Source organism: Podarcis vaucheri (assembly GCF_965113315.1).
Source record: "Podarcis vaucheri genome assembly, chromosome: 7".
Lineage (NCBI taxonomy): Eukaryota > Metazoa > Chordata > Lepidosauria > Squamata > Lacertidae > Podarcis > Podarcis vaucheri.
In genome coordinates, this window is record NC_138765.1 from 63,991,400 (window position 1) to 64,001,422 (window position 10,023).

General features: G+C 43.8%; 1 protein-coding gene across 5 annotated transcripts in view; it reads left to right on the top strand.

The window, feature by feature from the left end:
- Positions 1–10,023, top strand: part of ZNF536 (zinc finger protein 536) — a 567,281-nt gene that overhangs the window by 315,635 nt on the left and 241,623 nt on the right. For all 5 annotated transcript variants that reach the window (XM_082232846.1, XM_082232848.1, XM_082232849.1 and 2 more), the window contains one exon: positions 3,294–5,465. In XM_082232846.1, the coding sequence (XP_082088972.1) occupies positions 3,294–5,465 (2,172 nt within the window). Of the gene's footprint in view, positions 1–3,293; positions 5,466–10,023 lie in introns of those variants that run through there.

Genomic DNA, 10,023 nt, shown 5'->3' on the forward strand with positions numbered 1-10,023 from the left:
TGTAAAAAGTTTCACAGCCCAGTTAGCAAAGTAATGATATCCAAATATTCTTTTTTACAAGAATGTGTGTGTGTGTTTTTAAGTGTTGTTCTAGTCTCACACCAAAAGCCCTGTTATGCAACAACCTTCTCATTGCAAGGGAATAAATCATCTTTGGCTGCTTACACATTTCCACCTGCTCTGGCTCCATCGTGCTCCCACAGGTGGTGTTTGAAGCCAAGGACCTGTGATGTTAAGCTGCACCCATAGGTATCCTGTAGCTTCTTGAGAAATGCTCTTGTCCAATGTGCTTTTCCTCAAACCAGCTTCCATCGGGTTAGAAAACAGAAAGCTGAGGTGTGTTATATAGTTCTGGCAGCCTTTGCACCTGCCAAGTCAACAGCTTCAGTGAATTCAAGGTTGGTATGATGAAAGAAATCAGGCGTTGGAGAAAAACACCCCTGCTTTCTGTCTGATCTGTACAGCAATATAAGTATGCAATTTGAAATGCTGTGTGGGAAACATTGCTTAAGAGGTTTGTGGGGGGCAGAGATATTTGACAGGTGTTGGAAACCTGTGGCCCCTCCAGATGCTATTGAACTCCAGCTCCCATCATCCTTGCTCTTCGGCCATGCTGGCTCAGGCTACTAGGAACTTCTGGGTTCCCGGCCCAAGATTTGGTATTTCAATGAGAAAAAGTGCAAAGGGATCCCAGGCGTGCCAAATAAGGTTTAAGGGCTGTTTAATGACAAAAAGCTGCATGAGCCACTGCAGAAAAAGAGGTTCCTTCTCTTAAGAGACTACTTGTTGCTTTGACAAAGTTTTATAACCCCTGCTCTGGACCAAGGAGGACAGCCAAAATGTTTTAAATTTGGAAATATGTGAATAGTGGCCTATTCTCATGATGAAGGAATTTTGTCATTTTCATAGTGCAGAAAGACTGAAAGAATTTAGAGCGCAGATCTTAATGTGTGTTTTCATTGGATTGTAGAAGTTCCATTTCTAAGTGCTTCTCAGAAGTAACAGTTCGTACAGTTTTAAAATTGAGTTTTTATTGATGCATCCCCCCACCCCCATTCCTTGAATGGAGGAAAGAAAATGGCAAGGAGAGAAGATTATTATTAGGGACAATTATGCTGACCAGCACGGAGCACTCCTGTTTAACAAACAGCTTTGAGTTCTAATTTTCTGCAGCACACAGTTTGTAGGTACCATTTGTACTCATTACTGTATATTGAGAAAGTTATTAAAAATACTTAAACTTGTTGAAGCTTCCTGTGACACCTTCCCTGGCTTTTAATTGGGTTTTATCGAGTTCTATAAGAGAGCTCTTTTAAAGCTAATCAGAGTCCCTTAGATCGCCTCTTTCCCCCAACTGCGAAATGAAGACGGTTAGCTAAAATCAAGCAACTTTTTTCTAACCATGAATATCTGAATGATCTGCGTGACAAATTAAGGAGGTAATTTATGCCTCTTTAGATGGGTACCATTTTCAGATGATGGAGGAACAATTGCTTTGTAACATAAGGGTTAAATCTTAATCTCAGAGGTTTGCAAAGCTGCTAGTCGCAGTCTCCTTAAAATTTAATATACCTCGTTAATGCTTACTTGCAAACACTGAAGGATTTTTATGATTATAATCATGTGTTACAGCACCTAGTACTGTTTCTAAGCCGCATACTAATCAGCTTAATGAGATATTACTGCACTTTTTGTTGACTAAAGCAAAATCCTTTTTATTGTTCGAAAGCTTGTCCTTTACTTTATCCCCCCCCCAAACATTATCTTGTTTTATTGTGTACCAGTAAATATCATGCCATCTCCCCCCTCCCCACCCTTGGTCAAATCATAAAAACATCTTTCTCATTGTAGAATGTGGAATTTATTGAATATGCTTAATGGGACTGAAAGTTTTATAAATGGATTTCTATTTTTGTTTTTTTAAAGGGGAAGCAAGCAAGATGCATAGCATTTCTCTCTTATATAGACTGGAAAATGTAAACAGGTGCCATTTCACAGGGAAGGGGCTGAACGAAGTTGAAAGCTGAGCCTGACTTATTTAAGAGTTAGATATTCAAACTGATGATGTGTTCATTTTAATGTCCTAATTAATACATGCAATCAAAAAGTATGCAGGATGATAAGGCACTGTATAATTAAGCCGAAACATAATCACAATAGTACACTATACACTTGTGCATATATATATATATATATATATATATATATATATATATATATATATGCTTTCGTAGATTTTCACGGGTACAGGAATGCAGGTTTTGGTGTCTTCGGGTGTCTTCCCGTGTAAGAGTCGGGGTGTCTGGGCGACGTTTCGACGAGGTCTCACTCGTCATCTTCAGGCTGGTGCTTTCGGCTTCTTGTTACTGGAACAGAGCAGAATCTGGTGTTTGAGTTCCTATAAATACTGTTGAGGGGTGTGGTGTATAGCCTCCAACGTTCTGGGCAGAGAGGAAGTTCCTAGATTAGTGTGCCTTTTCTTCTTTTGTTCCTTAATTACTTGAGGGATATCTTGAGTGATTTCATGAGTGATATTCTGAATACCACTGGGTGGGTCATTAAGTGTAGATTAGTTGCTAAAGCTTTTGTGTCTTGACCTCTTGAGCTTGTGAAGAGTTTTTCTGAGAAGATGGCTGTGCTGCATTTAGTTGTGCTCTGGCTTGGCTTCGTGTATAGGGGCGAGCTGTGGTTTTGTGCCTTGTGCCAGCCAGATCTGTGTAGGGATTGCAGGGGGGTGCAGCATCCGGAGGTGCCACTATAGACACCCCGACTCTTACACGGGAAGACACCCGAAGACACCAAAACCTGCATTCCTGTACCCGTGAAAATCTACGAAAGCATATATATATATATATATATATATATTGGTTTTGGTGTCTTCGGGTGTCTTCCCGTGTAAGAGTCGGGGTGTCTGTGCGACGTTTCGACGAGGTCTCACTCGTCATCTTCAGGCTGGTGCTTTCGGCTTCTTGTTACTGGAACAGTTCCAGTAACAAGAAGCCGAAAGCACCAGCCTGAAGATGACGAGTGAGACCTCGTCGAAACGTCGCACAGACACCCCGACTCTTACACGGGAAGACACCCGAAGACACCAAAACCTGCATTCCTGTACCCGTGAAAATCTACGAAAGCAAATATATATATATATATATATATATATATATATATATATATATATATATGGTATGTATGTATAGAGGCATTGATTGAAGTTTTTTGATATGTTTAGGTGCACTTTGAATGCAATCAGTTTTTCATAGGTCTAAATCTAAAACCCTTCTTCATCTTTTCAGGGATGGAGGAAGCTAGTTTGTGCCTTGGCGTTTCTTCAGCTGTGTCCGAAGCTGATGCCCACCTCAACAGCTCCATCCTCAATGGCCAGTATTCAATGAGCCAGAAGCTCCACCAGATCACATCCCAGCTGAGCCATGCATTCCCAGAGCTTCAGAATAGGCAGAACCCCGATGAAAAGACAGCAACGCTCCTAGAAGACAAGAGCCACGTGTCCTTAGCAAACCAGCCCATCAGCAGTCAGATGGCCCTGTTAGCCAACCAGCTTAGCAGAGAGGTTGATACCAGTTTGAACGGGCGGGTCGACCTGCAGCAGTTCTTGAACGGACAAAACTTAGGCATCATGTCCCAGATGAGTGATATAGAGGACGATGCCAGGAAGAACAGAAAATACCCGTGTCCCCTGTGTGGGAAGCGTTTCCGTTTCAACAGCATCCTGTCGCTCCACATGCGCACCCACACGGGGGAGAAGCCTTTCAAGTGCCCCTATTGCGACCACAGAGCGGCTCAGAAGGGAAACTTGAAGATCCACCTGCGCACTCACAAGCTCGGAAACCTCGGCAAAGGCCGCGGGAGGGTTCGAGAAGAAAACAGGCTCTTGCATGAGCTGGAAGAGAGGGCAATACTGCGGGACAAGCAGATGAAGAGCAGCCACCTGCAACCAAGGCCTGACGTCAAAGCACATCCACATTCTCAGCCTATGCCTCTGGCTAATTGCAACCTGTCTGTGCCCACTAATCACAACACCCCTGACATTTCCAACCCTGTTCCCTCTCCAAAGCCAGCCAGTGTACAGGAAGAAGTGGTGGCAACCGCCGCTGGTTTCAGGTGCACTTTTTGCAAAGGAAAGTTTAAGAAGCGGGAGGAGCTTGACAGGCACATCAGGATCCTTCACAAGCCTTACAAGTGCACTTTGTGCGACTTTGCCGCATCGCAGGAAGAGGAGCTGATCAGCCACGTGGAGAAAGCGCACATAACTGCTGAATCGGCTCAGGGGCAGGGCTCGAATGGGAGTGGAGAGCAGGCTGCGAATGAGTTCCGGTGCGAGGTGTGTGGCCAAGTCTTCAGCCAAGCCTGGTTCCTTAAGGGCCACATGAGGAAGCACAAGGATTCGTTTGAGCACTGCTGCCAAATCTGCGGGAGGCGCTTTAAAGAGCCCTGGTTCCTGAAGAACCACATGAAGGTCCACCTGAACAAGCTGTCTGTGAAAAACAAATCTCCCAATGACTCAGAAGTCCCCGTGTCCATCAGCAGCATGTCACAGGAAGCTCACGCCAACTTGTACTCAAGGTACTTATCCTGTTTGCAAAGTGGCTTCCTTCCTCCTGACAAAGCGGGTCTAAGTGACCAGAATCAGACTTACAACAAGGGGGACTTGCCCATGAAAGAGAGGGAAATGCTGGGCAAGCTTCTGTCCCCTATTGCTGGCATTGGCCATAGCCTCACTGATGGGGACAAGCATTCTTTGTTGAGCTGTCTTAACCTCGTGCCTCCTCTCAAATCCAGCTGTATAGAAAGGCTCCAGGCTGCAGCCAAGGCAGCCGAGATGGATCCTGTAAACAGCTATCAGGCTTGGCAGCTGATGGCAAGAGGCATGGCCATGGAACATGGCTTTCTGTCTAAAGAGCACCAGATCCAGCGAAGCCACGAAGACACTTTGACAAACGCCGGCGTTATGTTTGATAAGGAGAAGCGGGAGTATGTGTTAGTAGGAGCAGATGGCTCCAAGCAGAAAATGCCTGCTGATTTGGTTCACAGCACTAAAATGGGCAATCAGAGAGACTTGTCAAACAAACTAGACCCTTTGGAAGGCAGTAGAGATTTTCTGTCTCACGGCATGAACCAAGGGCTCGATTTCAACATGCAGAGCCACAGCAACGTGAAAGAGAAGCCAACTGAGTGCCCCGACTGCGGCAGGGTTTTCAGAACATACCACCAAGTCGTCGTTCATTCCAGAGTCCACAAGAGAGACAGGAAGGTGGAAGAAGAGATCCTTCAGGGGAGCATCGAAGAGCGTCGTGGGTCAGGCAGTGACCAGGAGTCTCAGTCCGTCAGCCGGTCGACAACGCCTGGGTCCTCCAACATTACTGAGGAAAGTGGAATGGGTGGTGGCCTCTCTCAGACAGGAAGTGCCCAGGAAGACAGCCCACATCCTTCTTCACCTTCTTCTTCAGGTATGCCAAATTTAATCTTTCTCCCCCTGCCCTGCCCACAATCTAGACTAATTTATATAATTCTTCCAAGCTTTCCTTTGCCTGCAGATTCTAATAAGATAGGAACGCCTCCCATCAGATTGCTAAAAAGATATCATGTTCAAAGCCTGCAACTTATTCAAAGCATTATCATTGTATTATTCTACTTCCCAACCTTCCATTTATGCTGTACTTAGCTGTTCCACGTGTAGTAGTGGAGAAGAGCCATAGGAGAGATCCTTTCTTTTTTTTTATTCCATTTTTCACTATTACTGCTAAGTTCTCATCCTTACAGGCTCCCACTTTCAAGTGAAAGGGTAATATAAACTCTTAGCAACATTTGTCTGAGAAGGGATCAAATGGGTTTGTAAGCTGCGTGCTCTGGAAAATGTTGTTATCTCATTGAGGATGAGGCTACTAGTCCTGATGGCTGTGTCCTGCCTCAAGATTTGGAGGTGGTTATATCAATTGCTGCAGATGAGGAGGGAAAGTGCTGTTGCCCATTATCCTGCCAGTGGGCATCCTATTGGTGCATCTGGTTGGCTACTGTGTAAACAAGATGCAGGACTTAATAGGCTCCCTTTGACCTGATCCTGCAAGGCACCTTCTTCTGCCTTGTTCATACACACACTGTTAAGTTCAGTAGGATTGTGTGCAGCTTCCAAGCCGCAATGTTTGTTTTTTTGCTTGTATATTAATATGCTAATTTGGATATATGCAATACTATCTATTTAATGTAGAGACATTCAGCCTGTAGATAGCTACATGCTGACTCCCATTCACTTCTCCATTAAGCCTTTCCTGAAACCCTGCCCTTGCTGCCTTTTGACAAGGCCATATTCAGTGGCAGGACACGGTTCATTTATGTGACTAATTGTGGTGTACGTTTAAGGCCAGAGGCCAGGAATACACACGGTTTGGGGACATACGTAGAGTTGAATGAAAAGCTATATGTGCCCCTATTGCTGCCCTGTGGCTGTCCACAGGCTGCACACTCCTGAGCTGAAAACACACACACACAAGTAAGGATGAAATGATTTCTTTAAAAAAATATTCTGTTGTGTTTAATGTCAACCTGCTGTGTACCAAACAGGAAAGCAAAATAATATTTCATTGAAGCTATCTCCAATATTGAGCTTCCTTGGCACTCTGTTTTTTCTCCCAAAGCAAAAAAGAAAGGTAAGATTTCTGGCTTCATCTCTCATTTCTCGACTCTTCAACTAATGGATAGTAAATTGAAAGTTATATCTTCAGCCCCTTTATAACAAAAGCACCTCACTAATATTGTAATCATTCTGCAGGCCTAACAACAGAGGAAATCATGCCATAACAAATACTCTGTTACTAATGGCAACATTGATTTCTGCAATCAGCCATTAAGTCTAGAAAATGAAAGACAGTTTGAGAGACCTTAAGGCATTACATTGCCCACTGTTAAAGATCTGGTAGCAGGCTGTTGAAGGCAATTCTCTTCAGCCTCACCCCCTCCCTTAGTTTCGATAAATATTTTAGTATTGAAGGCAATCCACTGTTACAGTTATTAAGTAGATGCCAGTTTATTTCTGTTGTTCTTGTCATGCTCCAGTATCCTCCGTTTCTAAGGCCAGATTAATATGAAAGAAAGTGCTGGTTTGGGGTTGGCTTATAACAAACCAGTAAAGAAACACTTTAAGACACATAAATCTGTCCTCTGCATTCCACAGATTCCTATAGTGCTTAATGCTGTTGTTTAAATACCCATGAAACACACTGACTACTCTTAGAACTGTAGCCTCATTTACAATTTATTAGTGGTGAAACACATTTGAAAATCCTGTGTGCGTAGGAAACGAGGAAAGCAGGAGAGAGCTGGTTTCAGTTGTTTGGATTGTTTTAGGAGGATTGAAAATTCAATAGGACAACATAAAGATTTTCTTCTCTACATAAGCTGAACTTGTCAACATTCTAAACATAAAAAAATAGTTTGTGCTTTTTGCTGCTGCCACTTCACTGCAAACAATTTCCTCAAAGGTTGGCCAGCGTGTTTGCCGCATTTGCTTTAGAATAATCACCTGAAAAACAAGTCGCCTTAGCCATTTTCGAATCTGCTGCTACCTTTCTTGTGAAAGTCATAGATAGGAAGCTTTTGACAACCTGTGCAAGAATGCGAGAAATCCTCTTCATGAGGTCCATTTTGTTTTTTATCTTCTGGACTTTTGAAATCTGCCTGTTTGCACATCAGCCCTGGCATGTAGATCTCAAAGCTGCCATTAAAACTATGAATGATGAAACCAAGCCCTTTCAGATTTTGCCTGTTCTGCCAAACAAAAGTACTAATGGAATATTTGGTCCTAGAAGCAGGGCCAAATGACTCAGGCCCCAAATATCTGAAAGACCTCCTCTGCCCGTACAGGACCCTCTTGGGTGCTGAAATCAGCAGAGGGAGCACTCTTGGTAGTTATTCCACCCTCAGAGGCTTGGGGGCAGTGGCGAAGCTGCATGCTCCTCTACTGCGGATGGAGAGCAGGCAGGGGCATGACTGACGCCCCCCGGGGGCACAGTATGCCACCCATGAGGGTGTGGCGCTCCTCCCACAGGGGCGTGGCATGCATTCTGGGGGCATGGCATGTGTTCTGGGGGCGTGGTGATTGGCATGCAGGGGGGGGTGCACGGCACATGTCTGAGGGGGCCATCATGATGGCACCCTACCGGAATAGTGGTGCTGGGGGTGGTCCGCTCCCTCCGCACCCCCATTCCTCTGCCAGTGCTTGGGGGGAGGTGGAGATGGCCCTTCCCTGTGGCAGCCCCTATGCAGTGGTACTCCCTCCCTACAAAGGTGTGTTTTGCACCTTCATTATACAGTTTTTGGAGAATGCTGAGCACATGTCTGTATCTTGGCTTTTGAAACTTGAGGTGTATGTTTTTAGGACCCACCTTATTTTTATGATTGGAAGTTGTTTTAAATTGGGTTTTTTTGTGGGACCTTAGAGTGAAGGGTAGGGACAAACAAACAAACAAACAGCATCAGGTGTCTAGGCCACCCATGCAGCCAATCTCATTTAATGATCTCCCAGCTTGTTCCCATATAAGCACTGCCTCCAGCTGCCTGAGCATCATCTGTATGAAAGTGGGAAAGTCATGACAGATGACTGATGCTCCTGGATACCAGTTGCTGGAAATCTCAAGTGCCCTACTTGTAGGTTTCCCATAATAGGCATCTGGTTGGCCACTGTGAGAACAGGATGCTGGACTGGATGTGCCATTTGCCTGATCCAGCAGGGTCCTTCTTATGCCCCGCCAGGAGTATTAGCTTGGCCCGGGGTTGTGGGTGTGATGATGTGTGCATAGCCCTGGCACCAAAACTTGTGGGTGCCCAGTCCCTTCATGGGGAATTTTGTGGGTGCTCAGGCACCCAGCACCCCAGGGAGTTGGCACCTATGTGCCCACTCTTTGCCTTCCCATGTTTAAAATTTGTGGTTTTATGACCCTGCATGCCTTTCCAGTTCTCTCCAGTGAGCCAAAAGTTTGCCAACACTAACCATAAGCGGAAACAATCCGTTTGTCTTTAATCTTCCTTTATCTCAGGAAATACTGTAAAGTTATCCCTGTTGTGTTGCTCTCACTGTCAAAGTGGAACCTGCATTTCTGTGCCTTAGTCAATTCATGTTGGGTTTTTAAATTAATTTTTTACTGTTTATAATGATTGAAGCACCATAGGTTCAACGACATTTATTCCAAACTTGCAGACGTATGTACTGAATTTAGTTTTCAGTCGTGTGAGTTGGATGAATAATTTCTAATTGTTTTCTTTGTTGTCTATGAATAGAAATGCAACATCCAAATGATGAGGCATGTCATTGATGCAAGATGCCAAATAGTAGAGCGTTAACTTTTTTTTTGCTAAATGCAATAATGTTCTATTAATTTAACGGGGAGGGGAAAAAAACCCCAATAATCTTTTACCCACTGTAAGGTTCCCAAAGAAATAGATTTAAATCGTTGCATAATTATTGCTACTTATTGAAGATAAACCTGCAGAAAATAAAGGAAGTCTGTGATTCCTAAAGTTAAAGCAAAAGAGTCACTGAGACAGCCATTAAGAAATTACTACAGAAACACTGTTTAACCAATTTCTAAGCCCACATAACAATGTCTCAGAACTTAATTTGCATCACTCGATTCCTTTTTTGTTGCAAACTGGGTCAGTAGGGCCTGAGAAACTATTTTTTTTTCCAGATCTTAACCAATGAATTCTTTTTTTTATAAATTGGTGCTCTTAACATGATAGTAGTTCTGAATTCATCATAAAAAAACCCTTTATACACACTGCCTCTTAGAACAGATCTCTAGAAGAAGCTTACAATGAGTGGCAGAGAAGTCTTTGTTATCTGATGTAATTCTTTGCAAAGGAGGATTGGGAATGGAGTGGCTGTTTTTTAAAAAAATGTCTAGTTCAGGCTGAGAAGAAGAAAGGGTCAAGTTTGCAATCAAACAGTTATTGCAGAGATGTGTGACTGTCACTGGCTGGGCTAATGTGGTATGCAGCTGTTTGTTATCTGAG